The sequence below is a fragment of the Ranitomeya imitator genome, chromosome 4 (assembly GCF_032444005.1).
Source record: "Ranitomeya imitator isolate aRanImi1 chromosome 4, aRanImi1.pri, whole genome shotgun sequence".
In the NCBI taxonomy this organism is placed as follows: Eukaryota; Metazoa; Chordata; class Amphibia; order Anura; family Dendrobatidae; genus Ranitomeya; species Ranitomeya imitator.
In genome coordinates, this window is record NC_091285.1 from 116,198,673 (window position 1) to 116,218,547 (window position 19,875).

The following is a 19,875-nucleotide window of genomic DNA, read 5'->3' on the forward strand; positions in this document are numbered from 1 at the left end:
TTTTTTCTCCTTACAGTGTTTACTGAAGGGGTTAACTAGTGGGAGTTTTATAGGTGGGGTTATTACAGACGCGGCGATACTAAATATGTGTACTTTTTTATTATTATTATTATTTAGATAAAGAAATGTATTTATGGGAATAATTTTTTTTTCTTTATTTAGGAAAAAAAAATTTCTATTTTTTTTTTACACATTATTTTTTACTTTTTTACTTTGTCCCAGGGGGGACATCACAGATCGTTGATCTGGCAGTTTTGCACAGCACTCTGTCAGATCAACAATCTGACTTGCAGTGCTGCAGGCTTAGCAAGCGCCTGCTATGAGCAGGCACTTGGTAAGCCACCTCCCTCCCTGCACGACCCGGATGCCACGGCCATTTTGGATCCGGGCCTTGCTGCAGGGAGGAAGGTAGGAGACCCTCACAGCAACGCGATCACATCGCGTTGCTGCGGGGGTCTCAGGGAAGCCCGCAGGGAGCCCCCTCCCTGCGCGATGCTTTCCTGCACCGCCGGCACACCGCGATCATGTTTGATCGCGGTGTGTCGGGGGGTCCGTGACCGCTCCTGGCACATAGTGCCGGATGTCAGCTGCGATAGGCAGCTGACACCCGGCCGCGATCCCCCCGTGAGCGCGGCCGATCGCATATGACGTACTATCCCGTCACTGGGAATTAAGTCCCAGGGCACCTTGACGGGATAGTACGTCATATGGGATTAAGGGGTTAAATTCCTTGAATCTTTTTAATAAATACAATATGTTCATTGTGGAACTCTAAGGCCATGTTCAGACGTTCCTGATTTCCCTGCTGTTTTTTCTGCACTAAAGACCGCAGCTCTTGGCAGAAAACGCAGGTGCGTTTTTTGGTGCTTTTTGGTGCGTTTTTTTTTGTTCCAATAATTTTTATTAGACTTTTACCTTTAACTGGGAAGGTAAAGAAAACAGGAAAGGAAGGGGAGGGGATAAAATGAGGAAAGAAAATAAACCCCTAACGGTAGGGGAAAAGAGCAGGTTTACATACATTTTGGTGCGTTTTTTGATGCGGTTTTTAGTGCAGTTTCTGTGTGTTTTCTAGGAAGTTTTTTTAGGGTTAAAATGGCTGAAAATACCCTAACCCTACCCTAACCCTAGTTCTAACTGTAGTGGGGGAAAAAAAAAATCTTTTTATTTTATTATTGTTGCTACCTATGGGGGTGATAAAGAAGGGGGGGAGGGGGGGATTTACTATTTTTTTATTTTGATCACTGAGATAGGTTATATCTCAGTGATCAAAATGCACTTTGGAACGAATCTGCCAGCCGGCAGATTCGGCGGGCGCACTGCGCATGCGCCCGCCATTTTGGAAGATGGCGGCGCCGAGGGAGAAGACGGACGGACACCGGGAGGCCCTGTAAGTATAAGGGGGGGGATCAAGGCACGGGGGGCATAGGAGCATGGGGGGAGCGGACAGGAGGACGGGGGAGCGGAACACAGGACGGAGGGGAGCGGAACATAGATTGGAGGGCTGGGGGGCGATCGGTGGCGGTGGGGTACACCAGTGTTTCCAGCCATGGCCGATGATATTGCAGCATCGGCCATGGCTGGATTGTAATATTTCACCAGTTTTTTAGGTGAAATATTACAAATCGCTCTGAACTAAACTACCACTCCCCCTGTCCCTGCAGATCGGGTGAAATTGGAGTTAACGCTTTCACCTGATCTGCAGGGACGCGATCTTTCCATGACGCCACATAGGCGTCATGGGTCAGATTGACACCGACTTTCATGACGCCTACGTGGAGTCATGGGTCGGGAAGGGGTTAAATGGCGGGAAAAACGCAAAAAACCCGCAAAATTAATGAACATGCTGCGTTTTTTACCGCGATGCGATTTCTTCGCGGAAAAATCGCATCATGTGCACAAAAATTGCGGAATGCATTTTAAATGATGAGATGCATAATGTATGCATTTTTATAGCGTTTTTATATCGAAAAAACTCGAAAAATCTGCAACGTGCACACAGCCTAAATAGATATTATATATGTTGATTTAATCCAACTGCTTCTATGCCTGAAAAGTTTGATCTCTGGTGGGCTAAAACTGTATTTAAGCTTGGATTACAACCCCGATGCGTCTAGAACCTGATGACAATAAGGGTACAAGATCAAAATGTATTTTTTCAAATAGATTCTCTTTCAAATAATTTTATTAAACATTTTGAAATTTAAATTTAACATTGTGTTTTGTAGATAATATGTATATCTTTAGCCCCTTCCCGACCTGTGACAGCGTATGCGTCATGAAAGTCGGTGCCAATCCGACCTGTGACGCATATGCTGTGTCACAGAATGATCGCGTCCCTGCAGATCGGGTGAAAGGTTATGATCCGGTGACCTTGGAGCAGCATGAAAACTTTCACTGGAGTAGGTGGTAACTGTACTGACCGCAAATCCTGATCTTAACAGCGCAACTAGAAGTAGCCGTGGGGTGTGCCTAACAAAACCTAGACGCCTCGTCACAGCCAGAGGACTAAATACCCCTATAGATGGAAATAGGAATACTACCTTGCCTCAGAGCAGAACCCCAAAGGATAGGCAGCCCCCCACAAATATTGGCTGTGAGTAGGAGAGGAAAGACACACACAGGCAGAAAACAGGATTTAGCAAAAGAGGCAACTCTAGCTAAAATAGGAAAGTATAGAACAGAATACTGTGCGGTCAGTATAAAAACCCTTCCAAAAATATCCACAGCAGATTATACAAAAAATTCTTCCATCTAACTAAAGACGTGGAACGTATATCTGCAACTCCAGAGAATCCTAAACTCAGAGCAGGAATACAATCAAAAATCAAGCACACAGCATGTGTGCCATAGAAAAAGAAAGACACTTATCTTTGCTGAATTGGCAGCTAAGCAGGAGAAACCAGACACCAGCAGGAGGTCCAACACCTTCCAAGAACCATTGACAACTGGAAAGGACTAATGAATCCTGCAAACCTAAATAACCCAGTCAGAATTACAATCAGCAGATACACCTGTCCAGGACTGCAGCCCAGGGACAACTGCATTACCACCTACAACCACCGGAGGGAGCCCAAAAGCAGAATTCACAACAGTACCCCCCTTGAGGAGGGGTCACCGAACCCTCACCAGAGCCCCAAGGCCGATCAGGACGAGCCAGATGAAAGGCACGAACCAAATCAGCGGCATGGACATCAGAGGCAAAAACCCAAGAATTATCCTCCTGGCCATAACCCTTCCATTTGACAAGGTACTGAAGCCTCCGCCTCGAAAAACGGGAATCCAAAATCTTCTCAACAACATATTCCAACTCCCCATCAACCAACACAGGGGCCGGAGGATCAACAGAGGGAACAACGGGCTCCACATATTTCCGCAATAAAGATCTATGGAAGACATTATGGATCGCAAAAGAGGCCGGAAGCACCAGTCGAAAAGACACCGGATTAATAATCTCAGAAGTCTTGTAAGGACCAATAAACCGAGGCTTAAACTTAGGAGAAGAAACCTTCATAGGAACATGAGGGGAAGACAACCAGACCAGATCCCCAACCCGAAGCCGGGAACAACACACCGACGACGGTTAGCAAAACGGTGAGCCTCCTCCTGAGACAACACCAAATTGTCCACCACATGAGCCCAAATCTGCTGCAACCTGTCAACCACAGAATCCACACCAGGACAGTCAGAAGGCTCAACCTGCCCAGAAGAAAAACGAGGATGAAAACCAAAATTACAAAAGAAAGGCGAAACCAAAGTAGCCGAACTAGCCCGATTATTAAGGGCAAACTCGGCCAATGGCAAGAAAGCCACCCAATCATCCTGATCAGCAGACACAAAGCATCTCAAATAAGTCTCCAAAGTCTGATTAGTTCGCTCGGTCTGACCATTTGTCTGAGGATAAAACGCAGAAGAAAAAGACAAATCAATGCCCAGCCTAGCACAAAAGGCCCGCCAAAACCTAGAAACAAACTGGGAACCTCTGTCAGACACAATATTCTCCGGAATACCATGCAAACGGACCACATGCTGAAAAAACAACGGAACCAAATCCGAAGAGGAAGGCAATTTAGGCAAAGGCACCAAATGAACCATCTTAGAGAACCGATCACAAACAACCCAGATAACCGACATCCTCTGGGAAACCGGAAGATCAGAAATAAAATCCATAGAAATATGCGTCCAGGGCCTCTCAGGAACAGGCAATGGCAAAAACAACCCACTAGCATGGGAACAACAAGGCTTGGCCCGCGCACAAGTCCCACAGGACTGCACAAAAGAACGCACATCACGCGACAAAGAAGGCCACCAAAAGGACCTACCAACCAAGTCTCTGGTACCAAAAATGCCAGGATGACCAGCCAACACGGAACACTGAACCTCAGAAATCACTCTACTAGTCCATCTGTCAGGAACAAACAGTTTCCCCACAGGACAGCGGTCAGGTTTGTCAGCCTGAAATTCCTGAAGAACCCGTCGTAAATCAGGGGAAATGGCAGAAAGGACCACCCCTTCTTTCAGAATACCAACCGGTTTTAAGACCTCAGGAGAATCAGGCAAAAAACTCCTAGAGAGGGCATCAGCCTTAATGTTCTTAGAACCCGGAAGGTACAAGACCACGAAATCAAAACGGGAAAAAAACAAGGACCATCGAGCCTGTCTAGGGTTCAGCCATTTGGCAGACTCGAAGTAAATCAAATTCTTATGATCGGTCAAGACCACAATACGGTGCTTAGCTCCCTCAAGCCAATGTCGCCACTCCTCAAACGCCCACTTCATAGCCAACAACTCCCGATTGCCGACATCATAATTGCGTTCAGCAGGCAAAAACTTACGGGAAAAGAAGGCACACGGTTTCATTAAGGAACCAACAGGATCCCTCTGAGACAAAACGGCCCCTGCCCCAATCTCAGAAGCGTCAACCTCAACCTGAAACGGAAGAGAAACATCCGGTTGGCACAACACCGGAGCAGAAGTAAATCGACGTTTAAGCTCCTGAAAGGCAGAGACAGCCGCAGTGGACCAATTCGCCACATCAGCGCCTTTCTTCGTCAAATCGGTTAAGGGTTTAACTACGCTGGAAAAATAAGCAATGAAACGGCGATAAAAATTTGCAAAACCCCAAAATTTCTGAAGGCTCTTCACGGATGTGGGCTGAATCCAATCATGAATGGCCTGAACCTTAACCGGATCCATCTCTATAGACGAGGGAGAAAAAATGAAGCCCAAAAAATAAACCTTCTGCACCCCAAAGAGACACTTAGATCCTTTCACAAACAGGGCATTGTCACGAAGGATCTGAAATACCATCCTGACCTGTTCCACATGAGACTCCCAATCATCGGAAAAAATCAAAATATCGTCCAAATATATAATCAAGAACTTATCAATACAAATCCGGAAGATATCATGCATGAAGGACTGAAAAACAGATGGAGCATTAGTGAGCCCGAATGGCATCACAAGGTATTCAAAATGGCCTTCGGGCGTGTTAAACGCAGTTTTCCATTCATCACCCTGCTCAATACGAACAAGATTATATGCCCCCCGAAGGTCAATCTTCGTAAACCAACTAGCTCCCTTAATCCTAGCAAACAAATCGGTAAGTAAAGGCAAAGGGTATTGAAACTTGACCGTGATTTAATTCAAGAGGCGATAATCAATACAGGGTCTCAAGGAGCCATCTTTTTTAGCAACAAAAAAAATCCCGCTCCCAACGGTGAAGAAGATGGCCGAATATGCCCTTTCTCCAAAGACTCCTTAATATAGCTCCGCATGGCGGTATGTTCAGGCACGGACAGGTTGATAAGTCGACCCTTAGGAAACTTACAGCCTGGAATCAAGTCAATAGCACAATCGCAGTCCCTGTGCGGTGGAAGGAAACTGGACTTGGGCTCATCGAATACATCCTGAAAATCAGACAAAAACTCTGGAATTTCAGAAGAGGAAGAAGAGGAGATTGACATCAAAGGAACATCATTATGAACCCCCTGACAACCCCAACTAGTCACAGACATGGACTTCCAATCCAACACAGGATTATGTACCTGCAACCACGGAAAACCCAGCACGATAGCATCATGCAAATTATGCAACACCAGAAATCGACAATCTTCCTGATAGGCTGGCGCCATGCGCATGGTCACCTGTGTCCAAAACTGGGGCTTATTTTTAGCCAAGGGTGTAGCATCAATGCCCCTTAAAGGAATACGGTTCTGCAAAGGCTGCAAGGGAAAACCACAACGCCTGGCAAACTCAAAGTCCATTAAGTTCAAGGCGGCGCCTGAATCCACAAACGCCATGACAGAAAATGATGACAATGAGCAGATCAAGGACACAGATAACAGAAATTTAGATTGTACAGTACTGATGGTAAATGAACTAGCGATCCTCTTTGTCCGCTTAGGGCAGACTGAAATGACATGAGAAGCGTCGCCACAATAATAACACAACCCATTCTGACGTCTGAATCCTTGTCGTTCCGTTCTAGACAGAATCCTATCACACTGCATTGGCTCAGGAATCTGCTCTGAGGACAACGCCAAAGCGCGCACAGTTCTGCACTCCCGCAAGCGCCGGTCAATCTGAATGGCCAGAGACATAGAATGGAAACCCCACCATAACATCTTTAACGGATTCAGAAAGACCTTTCTGAAAATTGCCGCCAAAGCATCATTATTTCATTTAGTCAACACAGACCATTTTCTGAATTTCTGACAATACAATTCTGCCGCCTCTTGACCCTGAGACAGGGCCAACAAGGTCTTCTCAGCTTGATCCACAGAATTAGGTTTATCATATAATAATCCTAAAGCCTGAAAAAAAGGGGTCTACATTAAGCAAAGCCGGATTCCCAGATTCCAGGGAAAATGCTCAATCCTGCGGATCGCCAAGCAGCAGGGAGATGACAATTTTAACCCGCTAAATGGAATCACCGGAGGATTGAGGTCTCAGAGCAAAAAACAGTTTACAGTTTTTAAAACTCAAAAATTTGGACCTGTCACTAAAAAACAAATCAGGAGTAGGAATCTTCGGTTCTAAAACAGGAGTCTGAACAATACAATCAGAAATACCCTGTACCCTAGCAGCAAGCTGGTCCACACGAAAAGCCAATTCCTGTACATCCATGCCAGCACAAGACTCCTCAGCCACCCAGAGAAAAAGAGGGAAGAGAAGACAAAGCAGACTGCAGGAAAAAAAATGGCTCAACACCTTTCTTCCCTTCTTCTGAGATGCATTTAACTCATTATGGGCCAGTTGTACTGTTATGATCCTGTGACCTTGGAGCAGCATGAAAACTTTCACTGGAGTAGGTGGTAACTGTACTGACCGCAAATCCTGATCTTAACACCGCAACTAGAAGTAGCCGTGGGGTGTGCCTAACAAAACCTAGACGCCTCGTCACAGCCGGAGGACTAAATACCCCTATAGATGGAAATAGAAATACTACCTTGCCTCAGAGCAGAACCCCAAAGGATAGGCAGCCCCCCACAAATATTGGCTGTGAGTAGGAGAGGAAACACACACACAGGCAGAAAACAGGATTTAGCAAAAGAGGCAACTCTAGCTAAAATAGGAAAGTATAGGACAGAATACTGTGCGGTCAGTATAAAAACCCTTCCAAAAATATCCACAGCAGGTTATACAAAAAATTCCTCCATCTAACTAAAGACGTGGAACGTATATCTGCAACTCCAGAGAATCCTACACTCAGATCAGGAATATAATCAAAAATCAAGCACACAGCATGTGTGCCATAGAAAAAGAAACAGACACTTATCTTTGCTGAATAGGCAGCTAAGCAGGAGAAACCAGACAGAGGTCCAACACCTTCCAAGAACCATTGACAACTGGAAAGGACTAATGAATCCTGCAAACCAAAATACCCCAGTCAGAATTGCAATCAGCAGATATACCTGTCCAGGACTGCAGCCCAGGGACAACTGCATTACCGCCTACAACCACCGGAGGGAGCCCAAAAGCAGAATTCACAACAAGTTAGCTCCAATTTCACCCAATCTGCAGGGACAGGGGGAGTGGTACTTAAGCCCGGGGGGGGGGGGGGGGGGGTTGCTTTGCCCCTAGGTGGCTACGATCGCTCTGATTGGCTGTTGAAAGTGCAACAGCCAATCAGAGCAATTTGTAATATTTCACCTATGAAAAGTGGTGAAATATTACAATCCAGCCATGGCCGATGCTGCAATATCGGCCATGGCTGGAAACACGGATCTGCCGTCCACTCCCCAGTCCTCCAGTCCGCTCCCCCCGTGCTCCGATCCCACCCCCCCTGTGCTCCGATCCCACCCCCCTGTGCTTCGATCCACCCCTGTGCTCAGATCCACCCCCGTGCTCCAATCCAACCCCCGTGCTCCGATCCCACCCCCCGTGCTCCGATCCCACCCCTGTGCTCCGATCCACCCCCACGTTCTCCGATCCACCCCCTGTACTCCGATCCACCCTCCGTGCTCCGATCCAACCCACGTGCTCCGATCCACTTCCCCCCGTGATCCGATTCACCCCCCCCCCCCCCCCCCCCGTGCTCCGATCCACCCCCTTGAGCTCCGATCCACCCCCTCATACTTACCGAGCCTCCTGGTGTCCGTCCGTCTTCTCCATGGGCGCCGCCATCTTCCAAAATGGCGGGCACATGCGGAGTGCGCCCGTCGAATCTGCCAGTCGGCAGATTCGTTCCAGGTACATTTAGATCACTGTGATAAAACCTATCACAGTGATCAAAATAAAAAAAATAGTAAATGACCCCCCCTTTATCACCCCCATAGGTAGGGACAATAATAAAATAAAGAAAATATACATATTTTTTTTCCACTAGGGTTAGGGTTAGAACTAGGGTTAGGGTTTTAGGGATAGAACTAGGGTTAGGGTTTTAGGGTTAGGGCTAGGGTTAGAACTAGGGTTAGGGTAAGGCTATGTGCACACGTATTCTGGTCCTCAGCGGATTTTTCCGCAGCGGATTTGATAAATCCACAGTGCAAAACCGCTGCGGATTTATCACGGATTTACCGCAGTTTTTCTGCGGATTTCACTGCGGTTTTACAACTGCGGTTTTCTATTGAAGCAGTTGTAAAACCGCTGCGGAATTCGCAGAAAGTGACATGCTGCGGAAAGTATACCGCTGCGTTTCCGCGCAGTTTTTTCCGCAGCATGTGCGCAGCGTTATTTGTTTCCCATAGGTTTACATTGAACTGTAAACTCATGGGAAACTGCTGCGGACCCGCAGCTGCGGAAACGCTGTGGATCCGCAGCGTTTTCAGCAGCGTGTGCACATACCCTTAGAATTAGGCTATGTGCACACGGTGCGGATTTAGCTGCGGATACGCAGCGGATTGGCCGCTGCGGATTCGTAGCAGTTTTCCATCAGGTTTACAGTTCCATGTAAACCTATGGAAAACCAAATCCGCTGTGCCCATGGTGTGGAAAATACCACGCGGAAACGCTGCATTGTATTTTCCACAGCATGTTAATTCTTTGTGCAGATTCCGCAGTGTTTTACACCTGTTTCTCAATAGGAATCCGCAGGTGAAATCCGCACAAAAAACACTGGAAATCCGCGGTAAATCCGCAGGTAAAACGCAGTGCCTTATACCTGCGGATTTTTCAAATATGGTGCGGAAAAGGGGGCGTGGCCTAACTGCCGATAGAGTAGGTCACACAGAGCGGGAGCTCCGCAGCCAGGAACCTTAAAGCGGCCCATATCTACCTCCTCAGCGTCCTCGTTCGCCTCCGGCTCCCGGTGCGGCGGGGAGTGTATGGGGAAATCTAAAGCGGGCGCCCGTGATCCCTCCAGGAGAATTCCTGATTTCTTTGCGGCCACCCCGCAGCCACCGCCAAAATCCAAGATGGCGCCGTCCTCCCCCAGGCCTTCCCGCTCTTCGCAACGCAACTCTCAAGCGTCGCAATCAAGTGGTGCTGCGTTACATTCAGGCGGAGCAGCGTTGCATTCAGGCGGAGCAGCGTCCAATTCAGGCGCTGCGGCGTCGGATTCAGCTGACGGTCCGGTAACTGCTGCTCTCCTCAAGGGCCTACTTGGAGACCTCAGAACCTCCATTCAAGAGGATATGCGCTCTATGCTGGCTGAACTGAGGGGGAAAGTTGTGGAGCTGGGTAACCGCACGGACCGCCTGGAACGCAAGATGGCGGAGCTGGTCTCTTCCCATAACGAACTCTGGGACGCTCATGAGACCCTGCAAACCCTGGCCACTAAAACCCACGCTAAAACCCTGGACCTGGAAGATAGGTCCAGGAGAAACAACGTCAAACTCAGGGGCATTGAGGAATCTGTCCTTTCAGGAGATCTGAAACTATTTTTGCAGGGCTTTATAGCTGCAGCTCTCCCTCAGTTTGCTCCAAAGGACATCATAATTGACCGGGTGCACAGGATCCCTCCATCCCAAGAGACGTGCTGGCACGCATACACTTCTACGAAATGAAGGAAGACTTTCTCCAGGCTCTAAGGAAGAATCCAACCCTCCCTGAAAGATTTGCACACATCTCTGTTTTCCCAGATCTCTCTCCGGGTACTCTGGCCCTGTGGAGGGCCTTTGCCCCCTATACTACTATTCTCAGAGAGAAAGGCATCCAGTACCGCTGGGAGTTTCCTACCAAGCTCCTCATCCGCAAAGATTGATCGATCACCACCTGCCTGATGCCGTCCCACGCAGCTTCCGCGCTCTCCAAATGGGGTCTCTCATCTCCTGAATCTCCGTCTTCCGTGAACCTGTCTAGGCCTGGAAGTGGCGGAGGCTCCAGGGCCCGCATTACACCAGATTGGGAGGTGGCCTGAGCCCACTGCATCTATGGTTCCTGGCTACTTTCCAGCACGGATTTATTTTGTTTTCTCTTTTCTCGTTTTTAAGCTCCGCTGGTCCCTCTTTCGAGTGTATCCGCAGCATTTGTTTGCCCCATAGGTGAACTGTTTTTTGATTCTCACCTTTTGGACTCAGGGTCTCCCTGAATGGACCTCGGTCCACTGGTTTACTTGTTATTTGTTGTATGTCTTGTATGTGTCCCCCCTTCTCTTTCTTCCCTTCCTCCAGTTTTACCACATGTATGCTTTAGATTATTGGCCACGTGTCTTTTGCTCTCATATACAGGTTATCGGTGTCCAGATGACTGCAAAACTGTTTATATGACATCATTATGAGTATCTCGTTGTATTCAATTAATGTTAATGGTCTCAACTCTCCGGGCAAGAGGTCTGTTGTGTGGCGTCAGTTGAGCAAATCCCGCCATGATATTTTGTGCCTCCAGGAAACGCACTTGCTGGAATGTGATAATCCCAGAATGAATTCAGGTTTATATCCGCACCAATTTTTTGCTAATGGCCCGTCAAAAAAGGCGGGAGTAGCCATTTTTTTTTAGCAGGGCCAATTCCTTCCAGCTGGTTCGCTCCATTGCGGATCCGCTGGGTAGGTTTATTGTGGTTCTCTGCCTTATTAACAACGCACCCTACACCATTGCCTCGATCTATGCCCCTAATGTAGGGCAGCTCAAGTTTCTGGAGGGGGTTTTCAAAATTCTACACGATATCCAACATGGGCATAAACTGATTGCTGGGGATTTCAATGCTCCAATGTTTAGGGATATGGACTGCTCTGCCTCTTCTCTGTCAAGATGCGAAGCAGGTCCTCTGACTAACTCCTTCAACCTACATGATGTCTGGAGATATCTGCATTGCGGCGAGAGAGACTACACGTTCTTGTCTCCCAGGCACGGCTCCTACAGCAGGATTGATTTTGTGCTGGTGAATGACGTGGCTCTTCCTCATTGCATCTCAGCAGATATAGGCAGTATCACATGGTCGGATCATGCCCCGGTGTCCCTTACTCTAAAAGACCCCTTGGCCATCAGGCCTCCTGCACACTGGCGTCTCAACGCCCATCTCCTTGCTGACCAATCTAACTCCCAGGGTATTGAGGAGGCTTTGCGGGAATTTTTCGCTTCCAATGATACCCCTGACATTCGCGACGACACTCTTTGGTTTGCCCACAAGGCGGTAATCAGAGGTTGCCTCATCAAGATGGCGGCAACGGCCAAAAGAAAGTATAACGCAGCTCTCCAATCCGCCCTGGATGAATTATCCCGCCTCGAGACGGCTCACAAAATATCCCCTACTCCAGCGCTTTTCGCTGATCTCTCTACAGCCCGCATGCATGTCCGCAACCTGCTCCTCCATAAAGCTGAGAAGTCTCTGAGGAAAACTAGAGCTAAATTTTATGCAATGGGGGACCGAGCGGGCGCTGTTCTGGCTAGACGTGTTAGGAAGAGAGAGGCTCAATCCAAGATTCCATTCTTGCTCAGGACTGATGGCTCCCGGGTGTGCAATCCTATTCATATTGCTGAGGAATTTGCATCTTATTATTCCTCTCTCTATGACCTTGGGGCTGACCCAGGGGATTCCCCAGCCTTCGCGGGAGTCAATTTTGGCATTCTTGGAGAAGGCTAATCTCCCCTCGGTCACTTCGGAGCAGCTCTCCTTCCTAAACTCCCCCATTGTCGAGTCTGAACTCGTGCAGATTGTCAGAGGCCAATAAGGGTTCCTCCCCTGGGCCAGATGGCTTTTCTTTTCTTTACTATGCCCAGTTCTTCTCTGTCCTCTCCCCTTATCTTTTGCGCCTTTTTAATAACTGGTTGTCGACAGGCAGTGTTAGGGCTGAGGGGTTGGAGGCCTCCATAGCGACCCTCCCCAAACAAGGGAAGCCCCCAACATCCCCGGGGAACTTCCGCCCGATAGCACTCTTAAACTGCGACGTGAAGATTTACGCAAAAATCTGGGCCAACAGATTATTCTCGGTCCTCCCTGGCCTCATTTACCCAGACCAAGTTGGGGTTTTTTTCCGGGAAGACAGACCAGGGATGGCACCGGGCGCCTGATAGATCTTTTGGATGTGGTGGAGAGGGGAGGCCTCCCCAGTGTATTTCTGTCGCTAGATGCCGAAAAAGCGTTCGACAGGGTGCACTGGGGATATATTGAACTCGTGATGGAAAGGTTTGGGCTTATTGGGCAAATTGGTAAAGCGGTTATGGCATTGTATTCCAACCCCTGTGCGTCGGTTCAATCGGCGGGTTTTGGGTCTCGAACATTTCCCATTCGGAATGGTACGCGTCAGGGCTGCCCCCTCTCCCCTATCATCTTTGCTCTGATCATGGAGCCCTTGGCTGCAACGGTCAGGCAAAGTGCGGACATAAAGGGAATTGTGGTGGGGGGAACTGAACATAAAATTGGTCTTTATGCCGATGATGTGGTATTAACCTGCACCTCACCTTTAACTTCGTTGAGCGCGATTACCTCTATTTTAACGGAATTCTCGGCGGTCTCAAACTTAATTTGACCAAATCCACAATCTTTCCCCTTTTCCTCCCGGTTCCCCTCCAGATTCAAATTCAATCACAATACGCGCTTATTTGGGCCCCCCTGGGCTTCACGTACCTAGGTATTAAGATAACGAGATTAGACAATATAGTTTGCGCTAATTGTGAGGAAACCCTTGCGGAGGTCAGGAAGGGCATAGATCATTTATTGAATGCGTCGCTCTCATGGATGGCCCGTATACAAACTGCTAAAATGCTATTCCTACCTAAAATTATGTATCTCTTCCGTTGCCTCCCCCTTTCTATCCCCGCAAAGTTTATTTCGGCTTTTCAATCGCTTATAGATCGGTTTATTTGGAACAAGAAGCCACACAGGATCAGGCGTCGGATTATGTCCCTACCGTACTCTATGGGTGGGCTAGGCGCTCCTGCGGTACAGTCTTACTATAGGGCGGCGATCCTCGAGCCCCTTAAAATATGGTGGGAGGGGAACTCATGCTTACCCTGGTTCCTTATCGAGTCCCACTTTGCCCCCCAGAACTCGCTTAAACTACTCCTAGAACTTCAGCTGCTTCGGGTCCCTCTTGTGGGCCCGTGTCTCCGCTCTATCAGGAGTGCTGCTAAACTTTGGGCGCTGCTTAGCTCCTCACATTTGGGGTTCATGTATGATTATATCTCTTTGCAGGCTTTGGAGTATGCTATCGGACATATCTCCCTTTCCTCCTGGAGAAGTCGTTTGGTGCTCCGGGTGGCGGACCTATTTGGCTCAGATGGTCTTCTATCATTTGAGGACCTCTCAGGGAGATTCTCCCTGAACATCACTGACTTTTTCCAATATCTTCAGCTCCGTAGCTTTCTCAGATCACGTCGGTCGTTCGGAGCGCCCCCGCCTTTAACAGAGGACCCGGCTCATAGGTTCTTCAGACCAGCCACTATATTGCCCCATGGCATATCCATTATCTACAAAGCCCTCATATCCTACGGTTCCACTGACAAATTTCAATTTATGACTTCCTGGGAGTCCTCGCTAGGTTTTGAGGCCTCCCTGGAAGATTGGCAGTTTGCAATGATACATCCCTCTAAATTCTCCTCATGTATTGGGCACTTGGAGCAGGTGAAAAAGATACAACTACACTGGTACATTACCCCCGCCCATTTGGCGAGGTTTTCCCCGTCCTCCTCCCCTCTCTGCTGGAAGGGGTGTGGCGCCTTGGGGTCCTCGTCCCATGTCTGGTGGTCATGTCCGCGGATTCAGGCTTTCTGGAGCGAGGTGGAAGCACTGATTACCGACCTGACCCGTCTCCCTCTGGTGCTGAGTGGCCAACTTGCTGTCCTGGGCATCTCCCTCGCCGATCTTCCCTCCCCTCTCCGGCCCATTGTCTCTAATGTCCTGGTTGCTGCTAGACAATGCATTGCGAAACATTGGAAGTCCTCGGATCTCCCCTCTAGAGCCGAACTGATCGCCAAAATCGACTTACACTTTTGCTATGAGGTTATTATGGCTCAGGGTTTGTCGAGGAGAACTAGGGTCCTCTCATGGTGGGACCCCTGGGTGTCCTCCGTACACATCTCCCAGTCTGCTCTTACCCTCATTTAAATTGTATATCTCATCAATCTCCTTTTTTCTTTTTGGCTGTACTTGACACTGTAACTGTATATTCTGTACTGATTATGTTGTGGTCCTCATGCTTTTTGTACTGGATTTGTCCCCCCATCCCCCTTCCCTCTGTGATTGCCCTCCCTTCCCTCCCTCTCCTCTTCCCGAAGTTCACTGTTGTATGGTTAATATGCAATTTCTCAATAAAAACTTATTGGTTAAAAAAAATGGTGCGGAAAAATCTCACGAATCCGCAATGTGGGCACATAGCGTTAGGGTTAGGGTTGGAATTAGAGTTAGGGTTGGAAATAGGGTTAAGATTAGGCTTGTGGTTAGGGTTATGGTTAGGGTTAGGGGTGTATGGGGGTTAGGGTTGGGATTAGGGATAGGGGTGTGTTGGGGTTAGGGTCGAGATTAGGGTTATGGCTAGAGTTGAGATTAGGGTTAGGGGTGGGTTGGGGTTAGTGTTGGCGTCAGAATTGAGGGGTTTCCACTGTTTATGCACATCAGGGGTCTCCAAACGCAACATGGCGACACCATTGATTCCAGCCAATCTTGTGTTCAAAAAGTCAAATGGTGCTCCCTCCCTTCCAAGCCCCGACGTGCGCCCAAACATTGGTTTACTCCCACATATGGGGTACCAGCATACTCGGGACAAACTGGGCAACAACTATTGGGGTCCAATTTCTCCTGCTACCTTTGTGAAAATAAAAAACTGCTTGCTAAAACATCATTTTTGAGGAAAGAAAAAATATTTTTTTATTTTCACGGCTCTGCGTTGTAAACTTCTGTGAAGCACTTGGGGGTTAACTTTAAAGTGGTCACCGCACATCTAGATTAGTTTCATGGGAGGTCTAGTTTCCAAAATGGGGTTACATGTGGGGGAGCTCAAATGTTTAGGCACACAGGGGCTCTCCAAACTCGACATGGTGTCTGCTAACGATAGGAGCTAATTTTTCATTCAAAAAGTCAAATGACGCTCCTTCCCTTCCAAGCACTGCCGTGTGCCCAAACAATGGTATACCCTCACATGTGAGGTATCATTGTACTCAGGAGAAATTGCCCAAAAAATTTTAGGATCCATCTTATCATGTTGCCCATGTGGAAATGAACAAATTGAGGCTAAAAGAAATTTTTTGTGAAAACAAAAGTACTTTTTCATTTTTACGGATCAATTTGTGAAGCACCTGGGGGTTCAAAGTGCTCACTATGCATCTAGATAAGTTCCTTGGGGAGTCTAGTTTCCAATATGGGGTCACATGTGGGGGAGCGCAAATGTTTAGGCACACAAGGGGGCTCTCCAAACGCAACATGGTGTCCACTAACGATTGGAGCTAATTTTTCATTGAAAAAGTGGCGCTCCTTCCCTTCCGAGCGCTCAAACAGTGGTTCCCCCCACAAATAGGGTATCGGCGTACTCAGGACAAATTTTACAATAACTTTATGGGTCCAGTTTCTCTTTTTTACCCTTGGGAAACTAAAAATATTGTTGCTAAAAGATCATTTTTGTGACTAAAAAGTTAAATGTTCATTTTTTTCCTTCCATGATGCTTCTGCTGCTGTGAAGCACCTGAAGGGTTAATAAACTTCTTGAACGTGGTTTTGAGCATCTTGAGGGGTGCAGTTTTTAGAATGGTGTCACTTTTGGGTATTTTCAGCCATATAGACCCCTCAACCTGACTTCAAATGTGAGGTGGTCCCTGAAAAAATGGTTTTGTAAATTTTGTTGTAAAAATTAGAAACCGCTGGTCAAATTTTAACCCTTATAACTTCCTAGCAAAAAAAAATTTTGTTTCCAAAATTGTGCTGATGTAAAGTAGATATGTGGGTAATGTTATTTATTAACTATTTTGTGTCACATAACTCTCTCGTTTAACAGAATAAAAATTCAAAATTTGAAAATTGCGAAATTTTCAAAATTTTAGCCAAATTTCCATTTTTTCACAAATAAACGCATAAATTATCGACCTAAATTTACCACTAACATGAAGCCCAATATGTCACGAAAAAACATTCTCAGAATTGCTAGGATTCGTTGAAGTGTTCCTAAGTTATTACCTCATAAAATGACACTGGTCAGAATTGCAAAAAACGGCCAGGTCATTAAGGTCAAAATAGGCTGTCATGAAGGGGTTACAGGAGTAAGGGTGGGAAGAGGGAGGGAGGTAAGGGAAGTGGGAATGGGAAGAGGGTAAAGGTACCGTCACACTAGACGATATCGCTCGCGATCCGTGACGTTGCAGCGTCCTGGCTAGCGATATCGTCCAGTTTGACACGCAGCAGCGATCAGGCCCCTACTGGTCGGGGCAGAAAGGCCAGAACTTTGTTTCGTCGCTGGACGTCCCGCTGACATCGCTGAATCGGCGTGTGTGACGCCAATTCAGCGATGTCTTCGCTGGTAACCAGGGTAAACATCGGGTTACTAAGCGCAGGGCCGCGCTTAGTAACCCGATGTTTACCCTGGTTACCATCGTTAAAGTAAAAAAAAAACAACCACTACATACTTACCTACCGCTGTCTGTCCCCGCTCTGCTTTCCGGCCGCTGTGCTCACAGCCAGAGCAGAGAAGCAGAGCGCCGGGAACAGACACGGAAAGTAAGTATGGACTGTTTGGTTTTTTTACTTTAACGATGGTAACCAGGGTAAACATCGGGTTACTAAGCGCGGCCCTGCGCTTAGTAACCCGATGTTTACCCTGGTTACCGGCATCATTGGTCGCTGGAGAGCTGTCTGTGTGACAGCTCTCCAGCGACCAAACAGCGACGCTGCAGCGATCCGGATCGTTGTCGGTATTGCTGCAGCGTCGCTTAGCGTGACGGTACCTTAAGGGAAATATCGTGGACATGCTGTCCAGTCATAACAGAATCATTTATAATGTGATTAATTAATAACAATTATTAACAGGTTAACAGCTATTCCCTTCACAGGCATACAATAAGTGTCACCTTTCCTTTCAAATAGATTCTCAAAACTACCACTGGTTTTATTTCAGATTTTATTTTTTACCAAAAAAAATCTGTGATTTTACAGCTATTGGTAAAAAGTAGATTTCATTATCCCGTACATGAGACAGACTGAAGATAACTTTTTTTTTCCACTGGTTTCCATAAAATTGCTTATGATCGCTGTCATGCCAATGAAAGAATTATTATTTCTCACAATACCACGTCATTGTTTTTACAACTTCTACCTATGGTGGTAGGGATAATTCTAGTACAAAGGAGAAAGGAAAATATTACCCTTTGTACTGGATCTGTACACAGTCATGTGAGTTTATATCGTGCTCAATGTATGTACACGATTTACATTTAGTTCCCATGTGTTGGATATATATTGATATGAATTTTATGCACAATGCACTTGCACTTTTTGAGATGTCCAATCAGCTTCTACTTTTTTACACTGGCTTTGATACTGAATACCTGCTGGTTACTGTGGTGTCACCTTTTTTGGCGAATCTTTGTCATTCTCTTGTTATTCCTACTATGTCTTTATACTTTAGTTTGTTTATTGTATGTGATATTCGTAACTTGTATGTAACCCCTTCTCATGTACAGCACCATGGAATCAATGGTGCTATATAAATAAATAATAATAATAATACTTTGTGATTTTATCATTGTTAAATAAGGTATTTCCATTTTTTATATTTGGTTCTTGTAGTGCTCTTTTCTATAGGATTTCTCTATGTTTTGTGCACTGAACTGGTGAATTACATCCTAGCACCCGTGAGATCCTTACTAAGGTGTACTTGTGGTCTGGTGTATATGATATGTCCACGCATGAAGACAGAGCGAATCCTGTAGAAGAATGTTAAACAGGACCTGTTGCCTGGTCAAAAGTGATCAGTTTTAGCTCACATTTTATTTCTACTGCTCTCCTAGTACTCTGTTTTTGTGAAAGAAAGCAAATTGACCCAGTAAACCTATAGTTTTGGATATGCTCATTTCAGGAGGCACAATTAATTAACTTACCTGGACCAGCAATTTCTGTTTTCTCAATCAAGTTATTTTCTGGAAGGTTTCTAACAATTTTATTTGCAATTTCAATGGGGCTCACTTTTTCACCTTTTGCCTTAAGCATCTGAAAAAAAAGGAAGAAAAAACACTGGTAACAATTTGCATATTATAGGTATCATGTACTTTGGTACAGAATATAAAGAATCTGCAAAATTTGCACTTCTCTAGAGAGGATAGGTGGACAGCTAGGGAACATAGCAATAATGTGTACAAAGTGCAATCTAATATATAAAGCTGAATGTGTGTGTGTGTGTGTGTGTGTGTGTGTGTGTGTGTGTGTGTGTGTGTGTGTGTGTGTGTGTGTGTGTGTGTGTGTGTGTGTGTGTGTCCGGAATTGGCATCTGCACCGTCGCAGCTACAGCCACAAAATTTTGCACAGTCCCACGTCTGGACCGCGAGAGCGTCATAGGCTATGTTGTGAGGTGAAATTTTAACCCCGCGCTTTCCAATTCACCAAACAATTTTGCCCCTATCTACATAATGGGGAAAAAGTGAAAGGAAAAGTGTTGGAGGCAAAATGACAGCTGCCAGATGTAAACAAGAGGGACTTAAAGAATGAGAGCGATGGCGCCAAAGAGTATATACCATACAGTTGCTAAGGTTGGGCCCCGACATGGGATACTCACCACACACTGGGATATGAACACACACACAAAATGCGCCACACACTACCACATGCTTGAATACATATCACCCTCAGCACACATTTCACCACACATACACAAACCTCGCCACATAAAAGTCGAAACACAAAAGTCGCCACGCGCAAAACTCGCCACATGCAAAACTAGGCTCACGCAAAACTCACCTCATGGGAACACTCGCCACACGCAAAACTTGCACTCATGGAAAAATTGCCACATGCACAAAAGTTGCAACACATGCAAATGTTGCCTCACACAAAACTTGCACATACTCAAAAGGCACCACACA

At 46.7% G+C, this 19,875-nt stretch overlaps 1 protein-coding gene across 3 annotated transcripts in view; it reads right to left on the reverse strand.

Annotated features, from left to right (window-relative positions):
- RARS1 (arginyl-tRNA synthetase 1) overlaps positions 1 to 19,875 on the reverse strand; it is a 630,854-nt gene that overhangs the window by 386,920 nt on the left and 224,059 nt on the right. For all 3 annotated transcript variants that reach the window (XM_069763904.1, XM_069763903.1, XM_069763902.1), the window contains one exon: positions 18,898 to 19,006. In XM_069763904.1, coding sequence (XP_069620005.1) covers positions 18,898 to 19,006 — 109 coding nt within the window. The remainder of the gene's footprint in view (positions 1 to 18,897; positions 19,007 to 19,875) is intronic.